Raw genomic sequence first — 17687 nt, 5'->3', positions numbered from 1 at the left:
GAAAACAGCCCAATGACATTCTGCTGCCACCTCCATGCTTCACAGTTGGTACTGTGTTCTCAGTTCTCCAAGCTTCACCCTTTTCCCACCAGATGTAACATTGGTCATCATCAGATTCCACATCATCAGATTCACAGTTTCATCAGAACACAGGACATGTCGCCAGAAGTTAATGTCAATGTCTTGGAGTCGTTTTGTAAACCTCAACCTGTCTTTTTTTTTATGTTTCTTTAGGGAAAAATAGTTTCATTCTTGGAGACTGGCCCTGCAGCTCATGCCAGTGCAGGACTATGTAGAAAATCACAGTTTCTTATCAGCCCTAACCAGCATCTTCACAAGGTCTTCAAGGCTTTGTTGTAGGGTTGATTCAGCATTTCGAACCAAACATGTTATCTCTTGGATGCAGAGCTCATCTCTTTTTGCAGCTGCATGATGGCTGGAAATTCCTATGACGTTTGAACAAATGAATGTGGCACCCTCAAAGAACTGAAAACGGGACCTAAGGGTGAGCCAGACTTGCGGAGCTCCACAAGAATTCTCTAATGTCTTGATCATTGGTATTTTTTTTTCGTGATGTCATATCATGAAAGCAGAGTGTTAGGGGTGTGGCTTTACTACATTCTCTCACATGACATCAATTATTTCAAAGATTGTCCATTAATGTATCAGGAGCAGACATCGCCATTAGTTTTGTGTATGCAGAGTTTTGACCTTGAAGAAAATAATATGACATTCTCTCTTTCATTTTTGAGGCAGCAAAGATTCTCAACAACTTCTACATATGTACAATCCAAAGCGTCCTCTCCACCTCCATCAGAGTCTGTAATGGCAACTGCGCGGAAAAAAACAGGAAGGCCTTCCAGCGTGTGATCAAGTCCTCACAGTGCATCTGTGGAGCAGCCTTTCCCTCATTGCAGGACATTTACCACACCAGGGTTCTGCGGAGGACACGCAATCTAATCAAAGACAAGACGCAACCACACACACAAAAAGATCTGTTCAAACTGCTGCCATCAGGCAGATGTTACAGGAGCCTGAGCGCCAGGACTGCCAGGCTGGCAAACAGCTTCTGCCCACAAGCCATAACAAATCTCTCATGCACTAATCTGCCTCTTACTGCCTGCATAAATAATATTTTGCACCACATTATTAGCACCATTACTTCTGTTGTTGTTTTATTGCTATTTATTGCTCGATCATGGAATGCAGTTTGCTGTTCAGGGAAATGAGCAGAATAAGAATTTCATTATCTGGTATAACAATACAATACATATGACAATATCACTCTTGAATTTTCAACAAAAGTAAATAGTTTGTGTTTTTGCAGTGTATGTTAACTTCTGGATTTTATATATATATATATATATATATATATATATATATATATATATATATACAGTTTACATTGTTTTTTTTTTTACTCTGAACTCTCTGTCATAAACTACACGTTTTTATCACCTGAATAATTTAGTCTTTTTTTCTTAAAGCAACATGAAAACACTAGTGTATTATTTAATCATCGATTTGATCGCTTTCTATAATGCCCTTCTTTCTTGCCCCACCTCCTCTCCTTCCTTCAAAAAAAATCATTTCTAGCAAACATTACATAACTCCTCTGCACATGTTCTAGACCAGAAACGCCACCTTCTACAGTTCCATTAATTTATAGAAAGTTGTAAACTCACTGTGTGTAATAAACACGTGCGTACATCACACACACAAATCAGTAGACAAATTCCAGTTTATTAACAAGAGCAGTAGTGTTGGTACAAGGCATGAGCTGGAGGGACGCTCGGAATATAAACTATAAGAACTAAAACAGTTAAACAACTATTATTTAACAGTTGTAGCCTGTATGATCCCTTTGTCTGTCCTTTAAATGATAAGGAATTTAAAACCATTTAAAAAAGTGAAAAACTGAAGCCTCACCTTTGAAAGCTTAAAATGTAAACTTGAGTATCAATTTAGCAATACTTCAATTCATACACGGTACAAAACATGCATTCCATTATTATTCCACAGTATACATTTTACAGTGCACACAGACTACACTAATCCAACTGAGGCCCTAACAAAAATATACACAACCTGTACACATTCGTCACAAATGTTACACGCATGACATGTGGGCTAGTCTTATTTATTTAACACTGAAAAAAAAAACTTCCATTACTCGATACCTTTTTTTTTGTTTGTTTCTACACAAGATACAAGATTCATCCTCTTAGCTTTTGGGCTGTCTTTCAAAGAGCCTGAGGTAAGCTGTCACAAATGTAAAATGTAGATCAAATTCAAAATTTCATATAATGCCAAATATCCTTAAATATTGAACACCTTAAATTAGACAAAGTAAAAAACAAAACAAAAAATTAAAAGCTGCTGCTGAAGATTGTTTGTTCTCTGATTCCTAGTAAACAAATCACTCAAAGTGACAATGTATTTTGAATCCCTTTGGCTGACCAAATTCCTCAAATCCATCAGCAGCGGTTCAACCATAAAGTAGTGCAACACAAATCAAACAAATATAAAATGATCACAATGTCGCGGGGAAGGCGGGCGGGGCGAGACGGCCGCTCAGTGTTCCCTTTTCAGCTTGCGGCCCACGTCCACCTCATCCAGCCCGGTTGCCGACCTGGACTGTTGGAGCTCTCGGAGCTGAGCGTGCGTGCGAGGCGGCTGCTTCTTCAGCTTCTGCAGGTGAATGTCTATGGGGTCCAGTTCGGGCTCGGAAGCCGGAACGGGCAAGTATCCGCCGTCCCTCGGCAGGCACATACAGCAGCCGGCGCCGGCCAGGTCGAGCTCGCTGTACTTGAACTCCAGCTTCTTCAGCTTGAAATCCACCATGTCGACGGATTCGCTCATTTCCACAAGGAGGTTCCAGAAGACGCAGCTGAGGATGATGCCGAGCAGCTGCGGGGAGGCATGCGCACTTGTTTAAGAAACCACGGCAATGACACGGGGTTGGTATTTAGCGGCCTGAATGACCTAGGCCAGGAGTAGGCAACTTTTAACGCTCACTCATCACTCGAGTCATTTTGACAACCCTGGAAGCTCCAAACACTTTTTCACATTGAAATGAAGATGTGTATACACATACATACATACATACATACATACATACATACACACACACACACACACACACACATATATATAAATATATATATATATATATATATATATATATATATATATATATATATATATATATATATGTGTGTTGAGCTATGACGGGTTTGGCAGGTTGACAATTACCTGTGGCAGCCCTATGGCACAGCATAGTGCGACAGTTATTCCAATGTTGTCACTCATCCAAAGGTTGACTGCGTGGATGCAGCCACGCACGTGGATCTCTTCCTGCAGGGATTCGCGCTGATGTGCAGTAGAAAGACAACAAAAGCACAATTTGAATTCGAAATGGGAAGTGCATAGCTGAAATGACATTTTTTTTTAAACTGTCCTTCATGCATCTCAGTTGTCAACTGAAATGAGAAAGGGTGAGAACTGTACTCAAGTTGATGTCTTTGACCACAAAACCAAAAGGACGCCAATGCAAAAAAAGATAGACAATGACAATTTTTTTTTTCCAGGACCACTACCAATAATTAGAGGTCAAGGAAGCCAATAACAGAAATCCAGTAAAAGGCAAAATATGGGCGTCAAAATACTAACCGATTCCACAAGCCATTTCTGGGCCGACTGTCAACAAGGTAGCGTGTGAATTATCCATCCAGTACAGTGGACATATATTGATAATATGTGCTATAGATGTGTGTTACTACAGAATGCAATGATTACTATGTATTGTAGGCATTTGGTGATCATTTTCACTTCTCTGGCACGTTTTTCGTCCACGTATAATGGTCTATGGGATATACAGTCCCAGTGGGATTGCTTGGTGAAAATGAAAGTGGGAATTTTTTAAACAAATAGTATCCTAGACTTATAAACAAGTAATATATGCCATAAGTTGTATTTTTCAAAAAAAGAAAAATCGGTAGTGAAAGGGTAAAAGGAGAATAGAAAATGCAGCGATGAATTCAATGAATCCCTGCTGAAATAGAATTGGACGTATACAATACAATAGTGCATTGCTTGGTTACACATACAGTACACGTTCCCGTAAGCAAGCTATTTTGTGAATGTTGTTCATTATGTGTTGCAAGCCTACTTTGTAAATGTTCCACAATATTGAAATGGCGCATGTGCATTACAGATAGAAACAACTCCGATTCCACATACCTGTCTATCCAGAGCCTTGGAACCGCACAGGGTGTTAATGACCTCTCCCACCTGTGGAAAGAGCCCACAATGAGCGAGTCTCAAACGAGACACCGAACGCCGAGGCGTAATGCAGCGGAGGCCTCATCCCTTTACGGGGGCGGTGGAGGAAAGGAAGAGGGGGGCGCCACATGGACCGCTTGCCAGAGCGTGAACTTGTATGCTCGAAAACGGCAGTGGAAACAGCCGGGAACTGATAATAGCGGCAATCTCGCCCATGTTCAGCCTCTCTAATAAAGTCTTCTATCACTGAGTGCATGCTTGTAAGTGTCAGAGAGGGCAGCTATTCCTTAGAGGTACCGCTTCCAGAGACTGTATCGGTGCTTTGAAGGGAGGGACAAGGATGATACAAGACACCGGGAGCACCGAGCCGCCCCTCAAGGACTACCATTTCATTTAGAGGGAGAAATGAAGGCTATATACCAGAACGTGTCTATTGGCGCGATATAGACTAGGAAATAATTAAAGTCTCTTTTTGCACTGATAAAAGTAGAGGACATTTCTCACCGTCTTCACCAATGGGAAATAAAACCAAGAAAAAAGGCCTAACCAATAGAAGTCCAATTATGAAGTGCCTCACATTCATTGACAATGTAAACTGTCAGAGTTATCAATAATAGGAGACTGGAGAAAAGGCAAGACTCGGAGTCAAAAACCATCTTGAGCAAAAGATGGAGAGAGCGGCAAGGTCTTCCAGTGATCCCAGGCTCTCCTCTTTGTTTTATTACAAAGAAGGCGGTTACAAGTTTCACAGTAATTCCATATAAGGAATCGTTTATTCGGGGTGGGAATCTTCGGCTGTCTCACGATTCGATTCGGATTTTGGGGTCCCCGATTCCATTCGGTATCGATTCTCCATCGACGATTTCCGATTCGATACGATTTGTGCTTCAGTCTATATAAGTGCAAAGAATCATCATACTACATGGTTCGTTTTTGCAAGACAGAATAACAAAGATGGATAGTGTAATTTATTTTTAAGTTTTGATTTGCCTTTTTCCACAAAAACAGCATGTTGACAACTGCTAGAAAATAAAGAGACAAAAAAGTGCAGCAAGATAAATTGACAATTCATATTCCAAAATATTATGAATATATTAATTAATATTGCATTTTTAAATTGTTGCCCAAATGAAAACAATTGACATTTATCAGTACATTTATGATAAACAAGTTTTTTCCAGTGAGCAGCTAAATTGATAGTACGGGTAAAGGTAGTTGATTTGTATTTTGTAAATGTTATTTCGTAAAGTAAAGACAGTATGTGAGTAATGTGTGTTTGTGAATTAATTTGGAGTTTGCATACATTGTTTCGTATGGATTACCTACTATTTGCTTTATTTTCTGTACGATAATATTTATGTAATAGTTCATTCCTTAACAGCAAAGTGAAACTATCCTGTCCTCACTGAGACGAGCATAAGCTTAGTCGGAGCAAGAGAGCAAGCTAAACTCTGAAGTGATGACGCAAGACGCCCTCATAGTAGTTTGTAGCTTTGAATGCACATCTTGGCATCAACATCAGCAAATGGATGGATGGACAGAAAGATGGCCACACAGCTGTGGAGACTTGTTCTGCTGGAAGCGGAAGAAGGTCTAATGTCTCACAAAATGGTTCAAACTCTTCTTCTGCTTCGGCCGCCCACCCACAGGGAGGACGACCTTGCATGACCCACGTGACTACGTGTGGCCTTAAGGTCTGAAATGGTTCCAACTAGTGTTGTTATTTGTTTGGCGTCACTGTCATATCGGCACTGGAGAGAAGCCCAATTGTAGCAAAACCGTAACAAAAACATGGTCTGTGGGAAAAATCAGTTGAACAGTTTGGTCTGTGGTGTTTATGTTGCAGCGTGCGATGGGGGAGAGAAGCCAAAAAATGACTACAGCGTTCCCTCACTTTATTGCAGTTAATGGAGGCCGGAAAACGCCTAGGATAAGTGAATTGAAGACAGACCCCCACCCCCTCCCCGAAATGGCGAGGCAAACACTGTACTCTTGAGATTGAATATGGTACCAGTAAAGATTGAAACGATAATACTAAACATTTAAATGTTATATGCTTTATTGACAACATAACAATCATGATTGTGTAATGTAATCGTTATTACATATGATATACATACTGTTGAGGTTAGCGTGAACACAATGGCATCTACCAAACAACCAAGCATGTAGTTAATTGATGTGCGAGACAAAGGTGCACCTACATAAAAAATAGTCGCAGTAAAACTCGATTTCCTTTTATTTTTTAGCAATATTGTACAGAAGAGCTGGAAGAAACATGGGTGGCAGTCCATTTTTAGAGTCACTGTCATATTTTACCTTTTAATAATGGAGTCAACACTGATTTATTTTTTTTACAGTGCTGACAAAAGTCAAGTCTTGTGGGATGTGTTCTGTGACTTATTATACTTATTTTCACATACCAAAATGTACAAGCTTTTGGGTGTTCAACTCAGGAGTAGCACTCACCTCACGGCGCACACAGCAGGTATATGGAACCCCGCATGCTAATGGGCCGGTGCCATTACAGAAATGGTATTGGTTGACTCCCCAGTCCTTATACTCATCTCCTCCACAACATGAAAACTGGACCAAAAAGAACAAACAACAATTTAGCGACAGACCTTTCTGAGGATTCCATTAGAAACTCTAAATGTTGTAGTACAGTACATATTATATATATATGTGTATATATATATATATATATATGAATGAGAGAGAGAGAGAGAGAGAGAGAGAGAGAGAGAGAGAGAGAGAGAGAGAGTTTAATATACAAATATTTGAGAACTTAATCACTTGGGTCAGACCTTTCTTAAATACTGAAGGACATCAATTTTCATTTGCTGTATACTATACTTTGGGCTGGCAGTTGGCTGTGAAACAAAAATGGCATAAATTATGTATTAATGATTTTAGTAGATGCATGCACTGCCATGATCGACCCAAAGTTTTAAAGCACAGGTGTCAAACTCAAGACCCTGGGGCTAGATCCGGCGTGCTCCATTATTTTATGTGGCCCGTCCACATAACTTTTTAATGTAACTTTTTTTGGCGCCGCCTCTGGCCGCTGTTGATATTACATACACATGTGGTAAAAAGGTTGGGGACCGCTGATTTAGAGTATATTCTGAGAGTCTATTATATTTGAAAGTGTTAAAAACCACGGCCATCAATACTTAAGAGAGCAACTCAATTACTTCCATGGTAATTATTTACAATGTAGTACAGCTAATCTTTTATACAGCGAATACATGTTTAAACCAAATACCTTTTCTTGCACATAATCCAAGATGTTTTTGAAGTCCAGGTCGTCGTAGTAGTGTTTTATTCCCTCTCGTATGCTGCTTTGAAACAAGGAAGACGTCTGGAACAAGTGGCGCCGTAAAAACGTCAGTGAATAAAGACAAAGCCATCATAAGCTCATTGTGATGAGAGGTGATAATTGGGCTAGCTGCCATTTGTTACCTTCTTCTCAAAGATGAGTGCTATAATGAGGGCGATTGCCTGGAGAAGAAGCAACACGCAGAGAACGCAGAGGAACTGTGGGGGGGACAGAATAAACAATATTCAATGGAACGTCGCTTCACATTTGGACATCTGTCACACTCACTCGCCACAATGTACACCTAAACAATCTAGTGAGAGCCGATACAAAGATAAAATCACACTTAGCTAAATTCCTGGAACAGAAGATTGTTTTAAACATAGCGTTTGCATCTGTAGAACGACAAATTATTTAGTATTTTCATTTCAAAATGCGTCATCTACTAGAGTTTATTTCTGATTTTTTTTGGTGGTAATAATGATGTTCCTGCCTGTGTTGAGTGTCTCTAAACCTCTGAAAACCACTATATAGACAAAACAAAACAAACAAACAAAAAAAAAACATGTACACATGCTTTCTTTTTAATATTCTTACCATGTGCAGCAGGGTTTTGTTGTCTCTGAGGGAGCCAACCATGCCCACAAGTGAGACTGTGAACATTACTAGACCCAGCAGGATCAGCACCACTGCAGGAGCCAGGAAGAGACCCTCCAGGGTTCGATTTTTCTGCCTTTCTACCTCCGCATACACGCCCACGCAGAAAACACAGAGACCCACCAGCTGAAAAAAAGAAGACTTTTAATTCATATTTCAAAGGATCAAAATGTGCTGGTAGGATTGGAGCGAGAATTTCCTAAGAGATTTTTTATTTTTATTTTTTTTAAATATACTTGCTGTCCCAGACTCAATGGATTGTCATATGTTATTATGGAGCAAAGCACTGATGCTCCTCTCGTATATTTTTAAATTTGTACTTTACTTTAGAAATGTGTTCTGGGGGGGAAAAAAACAACAGCAAACTACAATTTATCAAAGTGATTTATTGATAAATGGACTCCAGTTTCTTAAAGTTCAAAATATTCAAGTTGAATTGTGGATTATTGAGGCAGACCTTTAGATGTATTAACCACAAAAACGCTTGAAACAACATGCGGCATCAATGGCTTTGGTTTGAAGCCAAAGACTATTGTTAATACTGCAGTCACACCACAGCAGCGCTAGGTTCACACTGCCTCCCTGTGCTTGGCTATTAAAGTAACAAAGTGTGATTATGCTGTCCACACATACAGTATGTAAAATGGAACACCCCCTTTGGGGAGAAAATGAAGTGGCATTACTTCTGAAAGTGTGATAAAGAGCTAAACATTTTCTCAGTGATGTTAAAAGGTTAAAAAAAATACAAGTATACAAAATGAAGCTTCAAAAATCATAAGAAATATATTCACACTCTTTCCTTTATTTTTGCCCATTTCCTCTCTTTGTGGTCAACTATCCATGCTTTCATGGCAAACGTGTTGTCTTTGTGTGGTTTGATGAAAAAAAATATACAATACAGCATATTGTATGCAAAGCCTGAAAACAGGGTGACTAGTTTTGCAAATCACTGGCTTAATTTGAGGAGCAACTTTCTAATTTTATATACGGTTATACTTTTAAGTAAGAATGGGGCTGATACAAATATCTAAAATTCAACTTCTCTAGCTGATGGATCAAGCTGTGCAATCTTGCTCAACACATTTATTGAACAGGCAGGAACAGAACGAAAGTAAAAAGCCATGTTTAGAAATGAGTATGAAGAGATTTGTGTGTTATATTGATTTTTAAATATGATTTAAATGAAAAGGGTATTTACATATAGACGCATGCAACCTTACTCGACAGACTCCTTGTACAGGGAGGAAAATGAACTAAAGTAAAAAACAATTTGTAGAATTATTTATCAAGAGATTTGTGTGTCATTTTAATTTTTGGATGTCTATGAAATGAATAGGTTGCTTGGACATAGATGAGCAAAGGATGGGATGCCTTGCCTGCTTCGTGTTGCAGAGGTAACGACATGCAAGCGACCTATAGGCAACCAATGGGCTCATTTCATGTTTGCTTCCTGACTCCGCTTTTTGCATGCTCGCTTCTCTCACCAGAGCAGAGGGGCAAGAAGAAAGGTGGTAGAATCATTTTGGGGAAATGAGACCATCACTCCTCAATGTCGTTATCTGATAAAGACGTCTGCCAAAGATGATGACACACATTGGTGCCTGTCTAGCATTGGTGCCTGTCACAATTACACCGTTTACATCTCATAATTATCCCAATCAGACAAAAAACTAAGCAAACAAAAAAGAAGTAATCGGAACAAAAACATCTCATAAGAGAGAAGCATACAATAAAATAGAGCGCACATGAAAAAAAACAATAAAAAACGAGCGAGCATGAAAAAGAAGCACAAAAGAAAAATGACACAAACAGGAAAAAAGATGTGCACAATTATTAAAAAAGAGCACAAAAGAAAAAAGCATGAAAGAAAAAAGCACGCGTGAAAACAGACACAATCAATACAAAACGAGCATGTAAAAGAAAGAAGCGCAAAAAAGGAAACAAGAAAAAAGGCAAACAAGAAAAAAGCACAAAAGTAAAAAGGAGCAAATAGTAAAAAAGTACACAAGAAAAAAAGAAGCATAGAAGAAAAAGGTATTATGCAAGAAAAAAGACTAACTATAAAAAAAGAGCATGCGCAAAAAAAGAAGCAAACAATAAAAAAGAAAGAGTATGCAAGAAAAAAGAAGCGCACAAGAAAAACGAGCATGCTAACTTTCCCCACTGGAAGTGGTTGGTGTGGGTGGGGTGAGGGGAGTGGACTCACCCGATTGGACGACAGGGGGGCCACTTGCTTGGATGTAAACAATGTTTGTTTTTGATCGGGATGTTAATCCTGTGACAATTTTTTCCCCCTCTTTTTAAAAGTGAACACTACCAGTAATTTAAATGTTATGGCAATATTGTTTGTAAGTATTGAAGATGTAAAAATACACTGTTCTCAAGTGGTGTAGTTGGTTAAGATTTTGCCTCTGAATCCAGGTTCAAGTTCCGGTGGCTGCAGCTTTTTTTTCCTTCGTTTCTTGCCAAGAGACAATAGAACATTTAGGCCCTAACGTTTTCATGAACAGAACAGTAAGGACACAGAAAAAAGCATGGACACTACGGCTCTAATGCCTGTTATTGATGAACAGAACACATAGGGCCTAACTGTTCTGTTCATCAATAAATAAGTGAAACAAAGTGGCTTTCACAATTATTGATTGGCTGCAAGAAATTTGTAAATGAAGGGAAAAAACAACAGAAAAAAAAAGCTGACGCGAGCAGGACGAACCCGGGACGCTGTGTTCAAAGGCAAACGATTAACAAACTACACCACTTAAGGACATGCGACCACTTCACCTACAATACTTAAATACCTTACGGGTCCCCGGGACTCGCAATACTAAACAGAAATGTTTGGAGCCGTAACAATAGTGCAGTAAAAAGGACATTTATGGTTTAAAAGGTATTTACGAGATGTGACCAAAAAACAGATATGAACGAATGTCAGTAAAATTTGTTAAAATAACTCTCTGGTTTGGTGGAAAAGTCCGCTCAGCTTCAACATGTCAACATTATTTTTCCCCTTCTCCATCTTCTGATGCGTTTTGTTTTCGTTTTGTTTTTTCTTGGCTCTGTTATCTGATTGTGTATCACTTTACATGTCACTGAAAACAACAAAATCAAAACAAGCATGGAGGACGAAGTAAAAAGTGTTAGTAAGTGGTCAGGTTTTGCTAAATAAAACAGTAAATGGACAATGATTAATATTTTGACTTCCAAAAACCAGGCCTGGGAATCTTTGACTGTCTCACGATTCGAATCCAATTTTGGAGTCTCCGATTCAAAATGATTTGATTCAATCAGAAATGATTTCTGCTTCAATCTATACAATTATTAGCTCGATAGACTGTTTGCGTCCTACCTCAAACAATATAATGCTCTGTGAAAGTAGCATTAAAGTAGCAGTTGGCTAAGGCAGCCGAAGACTGTGAGTCACATCAAGAAGATAAACCAGGAAGTGAATGTGAGAACGTGATTGGTTAAAGCAGCCAAAGAGTATAAGTCAAATCGAGAGGACCCCCCCCCCCCACCCCCACTTCAGCCTTCAATTGCTTTGTGTGAAACAATTGTTAAGCAATGCCTCTACAAAAAAAAAAGTTGCATCCGGGGGACGCACATTGATCTGAAATTATGCGTCCCACGGCAAAAAATCAAGTGTCAGGGAGGCAGGGACGCAGGCAAACGAGAGCACTGCTTTAGTATAGTGCTTAATTTACCATTATTACAGGTTCCTGGGAAGCAATCTGATGTTCCGTGGTTCTGAAAACAGCAATAAAGTTTGAGTCGCTTGTAGAGCTCATTTTTAAAAAGAGCGGGACTCAAACCATGGACGCTGTGTTCAAAACAGTGTGTAAAAACCACTGGGTGGCAGGAGTGCATTGGGTAAGAGATTAGCAGAGGTCACGTCAGCAAATACAAAGAAGAGAATTGACAGGAAGAAGGAGTGGCTAGGAAGCTTTGAAGAATGATGATGAGAAACAGAGAAAATGGAGGAAAACTGAATAACGACACAAAAGGAATACTTCATAAAGCAATTGTCCAAGAAGGAAATAATTGGGAACAATCAAGCGGTCCCACCGCCAGCAGCCGAGAGACGTCACCCACCCAATGACAAAGTAAGCGAACATTTGCTTGAATAATCGTTGAACAAAAAGTTAAACAACAAAGTTGTGTGGGACAGGGAAAATGCACACTGTAGCAACTATAAAAATATTTTGTGGTAATCGCACATATTTTTCTAAATTACAAGATAATCCTGCGAGAAAGACTCAGATATGAACGAAAACCGTAGCCGTAGTTCAGTTCAATAGTTGTGTGTTATGTTCAGACAAATTATTTTACTATCAAAGTAGCCTTACTTCTGTGTGCACCGCCACAGAACTCAAAAATAGTAGTGTCATGGTCAAAGTTATTCTTGAAAAGTATGCTTTCAGAAGCTTTATTTTTTTCAACAGAAATGTGAGTTTCGACAAAACTAAGCTGTATTCTAACCCTGATTGCTAAAGAACAGAAAAATAAACCTTTTTTCCGCTGTAATAAAAGAATGTTTCATGGGTTAGATTCCATGAAGCTTTGAAAAAAGATTGAATAGGACCAAACCCATTAGTTTGCTTTCTATAATACTATAAAGCCCTTGCGTGTCATAAAGGATTAACTCAGTCGTGGTTCTGTCGGATCGCTTCTTTAATTGAAAGACAAATAGAAAAAACAGTTAACAAGCACTGTAGTCCCAAGCGGCTGTCAGCCACAACTCACGTTAGTGCTTGATAACAACTGACTCAGTCCTCCTCAGCAGGCTTCCTCGTGTCTAACAATGAACATTACAATGCACATAATTTATCGATTTTGCTAACAATGCGAAGATCAGCACTACAATTTACAAAATAGGAAAAAAGTCAACAAGCACATCGCTTCAAGATGCTGTCAGCTGCAACTCAAGCTAGTGCTTGAACAACTGACTCAGCACAAGCTTGTGCCAAATAGCTTGCTGATCTCTTCAGTGACAAATAAAGCATTCACGTTAACAATAGCATCGAGCTTCGTCATGCTACTGTGCAGCCCAGGTAAAATCGCCCTGAAGAGATATCCAATTGGGTCACCAGTTGGGCCATTACCAAACATTTAGCTTTGTATACAACAATTGTATTATTAACAATTGTATTAAATGTATTATAACAATCAGCTCAGCTGTTAGCAAAAGCGCCAATGTATTTGACATGACATTGTGACTTCTTCTTCATGCGTTTTTTTTTTAATGTGTATCATTATATGGGGAACACCCAGTGTCCAGAATGAGACACTACAGCAGCATTTTATTCCAATTACAGATTTTCATTTTCCTTACTCTGGATATGTGTCTTTCATTGTATTTAATTGTTTATTTGTTATGTGTTATATACAAAATTTGTTTTTTGATCAAATGGACAAAAGAATAATAGAAAATTAACATTCATTTCACACACTTAAGGAAAAATGTTATATTGTGATACAAGGGGACTGTTGGATTGGATATGCATTAGTCCACAACATTTATTCTACTTTTTTAGTAATGTTTAATAAGGCTGACTTTTAGTGCTGTATTCTGTGTTAAACAGGTGGTGTTTTTGTCAAGATTATGGACATATTTTGCCTGGAGAGTGTCGGGACCTGGAGTTGTTTGGTCTAAGATTTACTTGCCCCAAACAACTGTTCCCAACACACTCCTAGCAGTGGATAAGTTTGAGTATATAATGATGGGCTGTTTTGTTGAGAGTCCCCCTTTAACTATCTAACTCATTCGCAGGTTAAGGAAAGAGGCCCGGGTTGTATCTGTATTGGATTGTAGCTTGTTGGACTTCAAAGATAAACTCAGATCAAAATTGAACTCTACAGTGAGTGTTTTTTTCAACCATTTTAGTAATTACCTTTAAATGAGATTAAATGAACACAGCAATAATTAAGTGTAGTAACGGGGGAGTGGAATCCACCACACCTATAAATTCAACAGGACCCAAAAGGAAGTAACCTGATTTCTAAGTTTGTATGTTTTTTTTTTCCCCCGACAATACATTAATAGTTGACCTTCCTTTTAGGGGCTCACTAGGCCAGTGTGCAGAGCAAAAATCTACATATAATGCTATATAACACTTAATATTTTTGTGAGAATATATATATATATATATATATTTCTTTTTAGATTTTAGTTGGATGGGACCAAAAACGGAATTGCCATTCATGTCTGGTCGACAGAGTAATGGACCAATTACAACCAAGATCAACTTAAAAACAACAACAACAGATGGACGGACGAAGACAGAAGGGGATCCAAGGTAACTATGTACTGTAGATGTCAAACCAGCAAAAAAAATAAAAAAGGAAAATGACCACCAATGACAATAAGCCTGGGAAAAAAGTGATTTGCTATTTGCTTACGTTTGCACTTTAGAGCTAGCTTGGTAATCTTGCTGCTTGCTCAGTAAGAAACTACAGTGGACCCTGTGTTACAATGTCCCTGATTTACGTTACTTTCATGTTGCGACGAGGAATACTGAGTTTTTTCGTCCCCTATTTACCGTATTTTCCCGGCTTTGCGACAAAAACAACTGTCATGACCCTAGGGGGTTGGCTGTATGTGTTCTTTTGCCTCCATTTGCTGGTGATTTTAGGTAATTGCATGTATTTACTATTGCCGTCTAACTGCTTCCATACAACGTGTGACTACAATGCTGGTCTGCTATTGGTCGGCGTCTCCTCACGGAGATGGTGGTCTGCTACTGGTCGGCCTCACTTGTTTCATAATGGCGGAACGGTAAAGCTTTGTTCGATTGTGAATGGTTACAAAAACGTATTTATAGTGCATTTTACTGCTTAATTCAAAGTTGAAAGCGTTAGCAATGGGTCCCAAGATTTCTCGTGATGTTAAAGAGAGATGTAAGAAGATGATTAATATGGAAACGATGCTGGGGATGACCCTTATTAGGGAATATGGGCATAACATGCGGCACTCAAAGGTAACTAAATCCTTCCTGTTTCTGCTTGTATACATGTATATTATATATACGTAGCACTTACTATACTATTTTGATACCAAATTTTAATATGTATGTGCACTTTTGATGTTTTTACCTGGGGCTCTAAACGCATTAGCTATTTAACATAGGTGTGGATTGACTGTCATATGACAAATTTGCCTTACGACCCCAACCGCGGAACGGATTAATGTCGTAACACGGGGGCCCACTGTATTTTGAAAACTGGAAAATTTATATTGGACATTTCATACTGAAAATGTTTCAAAAAATCTCAACTCATCCCTGGACAGCTCTAATTAAAATAATTGAGCTGTTATTGACATGATAATAGATACAATGCAGCACAGTTATATCTTAAGCAAACCACCAGAATAATTTACATATTGTTCAATTGATACCTCATAAAATGTCGATCCACACAATATTATTATTAATATACTCAAACAGGCTTAATTGAGTGTACGTGACCCTGATGCTGTGGCCTGCAAGTCTCATTCCATTGAATCAAGTTGGCGTGTTACAGATTGTTATAAAATACAACACCACAGAAGCAAGTTACAGCTTGATAAATTATTATAACTGCTGTTTATACATTTGAAATGGTTATCGAGCAAATACCGAAATAGTTTGCCATTGATGTGAAAAGCATGCCGCTGTCATTCTGCATTGGAGGAACAATAATTCTCGCCTAGAAGGGGGTCCAACGCCCTGCACCAGCGTGCTGTTCATTAACCGGCGAACGAAGCTACGATCACGGCAATTTCCACAAGCCTCAACTTTAGTGCGGTGTATTCTGTGCATTACCCTAATAAGCATATCTAAACGTTTATTCAAAAAGCTGAGGGGTTGCATTGACAGTAGTTGTTTTGAAAGCTCGGGTTTTAGCAGCTAGCTAGTATCCCTAAACCAAATCCCGTTAGCAAATGCGGGAATTCAAGTTGACATTTGCCTGCAGTAAATATGCACAATCATGTGTCCAATGTTTACTCTTTAGAGAGTTTACAGAAACATGATCATGTGTGCTATTGAAAGAAAATTCTTAATTGCAGCTATGCCATCTTATACCATTCACAACTCACTGTAAACTCGCATATACATACGACCTTTGGTTTCGTAAGAAACAGACATACGACTTAAAAGTGTGGTAAAACGAGAGACGGTAATACTTATTAATGTACGCCGAATATTGCGATGACACATCCTGGTGTAGTATATACACTCAACTTTGTGTCCTGTCCCGCATAATTATGCAGGTAGAGACTGGAGTTTAAATGCAAGCATTTTTAGACTGGGGTCTGGGTGTGACTCAGGGTGGCTCGCGTTTACAAATCAAGACCCACTTAATCGTCACTATTTTATCAATTTGCACGTGAATAATATACAAACAAATACAACTTACCGAAAACAGCATCGAATAGACATTGAGGGAAAATTTGATGAAGTAGTAGAAGTGGTTGCTTTTCCTCAATTCAGAATAGGGTGGCATGGCCGTCGGTGTTGTGGAAGCTAGCTAGTAAGCTCGCTGACCACCCTTCGTTTAGTTCACGTAATGTTAAAGTACTAGTAACAAAACAATAAAATAATTACAAGTTACACCGTTAACAACATGTTCAAACGACTGACCGCATCCTATCTTTTTTCGTTTAAAAAATGTATCAAGTCTCATTTGGTTGGAACAAAACCACTTCCGTGCAACCGGCTACCATTCGCTTTGTTTTGACTACAACCTTAAAGGGCCAGTGCACTAAACCGCTACGCCCGGGATCATGCAAAGTAGACGAGACTGAAAAGTGCACAGTCTAATCGGTCAGTGATCGAAACATTAATGATGCAAGGCATGTATTTTAAGTTCGAAAACTCACACCGCACAATTAAATGTCTAAAAAGAGGATGGACGTCAATCATACGCAGTTCTAGTTCTATTCGAGTTCAATAGAGAATTATTTATATGGTCCATCGGTGCTGTCTGATGGACAAAGGTACAAGATAAATAATCTTTAGAGCCCAACGGCACATAAGTCACTGCCCTCAGGCAAGAATAGGAATTGTAATAACATCTATCACAGCTCACTGTTGATTAGTTACTGTAGTAAATGAAAAGATTACACCAATTTTACTCAAAATATATTACTGTGCAAAAACTAATCCCTAGCTCTTGCTTCAGGTTACATCAGTTGTTTTCAGCACTTGTTGGATATATTTAGCATAGTGATGACTAACGTCTTTACAAATGGGTTTATGCCGTCACGTAGCTGGCCATGTGTCGAGTTCAAGAACAAGAGATTATCAATGTCTGGTTGTTTTTCTTTTAAATGTTATTCATCATGAGGTCATTGTTTTTTGTATTTTTTATTCAGAATAAACAACACAAATCTGTGTGGGGCATACCTGTACCTAGATGCATTTTACATGTGCAGTATTAGTGGTTT

General features: G+C 38.8%; 1 protein-coding gene across 1 annotated transcript; it reads right to left on the bottom strand.

Annotated features, from left to right (window-relative positions):
* Positions 1–1723: 1723 nt before the first annotated feature.
* LOC148430158 (tetraspanin-15) lies at positions 1724–16976 on the bottom strand. Its single transcript, XM_088420562.1, has 8 exons — positions 16658–16976; positions 8204–8389; positions 7750–7824; positions 7553–7648; positions 6754–6870; positions 4243–4293; positions 3256–3372; positions 1724–2910 (listed from the first exon to the last, which is right to left on the bottom strand). Exons 1-8 carry the CDS (start codon positions 16742–16744, stop codon positions 2575–2577), a joined length of 1065 nt encoding a protein of 354 aa, XP_088276688.1. The 5' UTR covers positions 16745–16976; the 3' UTR covers positions 1724–2574.
* Positions 16977–17687: the final 711 nt, after the last annotated feature.

Source organism: Hippichthys cyanospilos, chromosome 1 (assembly GCF_059441005.1).
Source record: "Hippichthys cyanospilos isolate Australia breed blue-spotted pipefish chromosome 1, RoL_Hcya_1.0, whole genome shotgun sequence".
In the NCBI taxonomy this organism is placed as follows: domain Eukaryota; kingdom Metazoa; phylum Chordata; class Actinopteri; order Syngnathiformes; family Syngnathidae; genus Hippichthys; species Hippichthys cyanospilos.
This window is presented reverse-complemented; position numbering and strand designations above follow the sequence as displayed.

Bases quoted from the DNA above. Each gene is read 5' to 3' on its own strand.
- LOC148430158 (XM_088420562.1), bottom strand. From the start codon at position 16,744: ATGCCACCCTATTCTGAATTGAGGAAAAGCAACCACTTCTACTACTTC. The intron at 8,390-16,657 runs GTAAGTTGTATT...TCTTTTTTTCAG, and splicing joins TCTATTCGATGCTGTTTTCG to CTGGTGGGTCTCTGTGTTTT. The intron at 7,649-7,749 runs GTAACAAATGGC...CACTTGTTCCAG, and splicing joins CACTCATCTTTGAGAAGAAG to ACGTCTTCCTTGTTTCAAAG.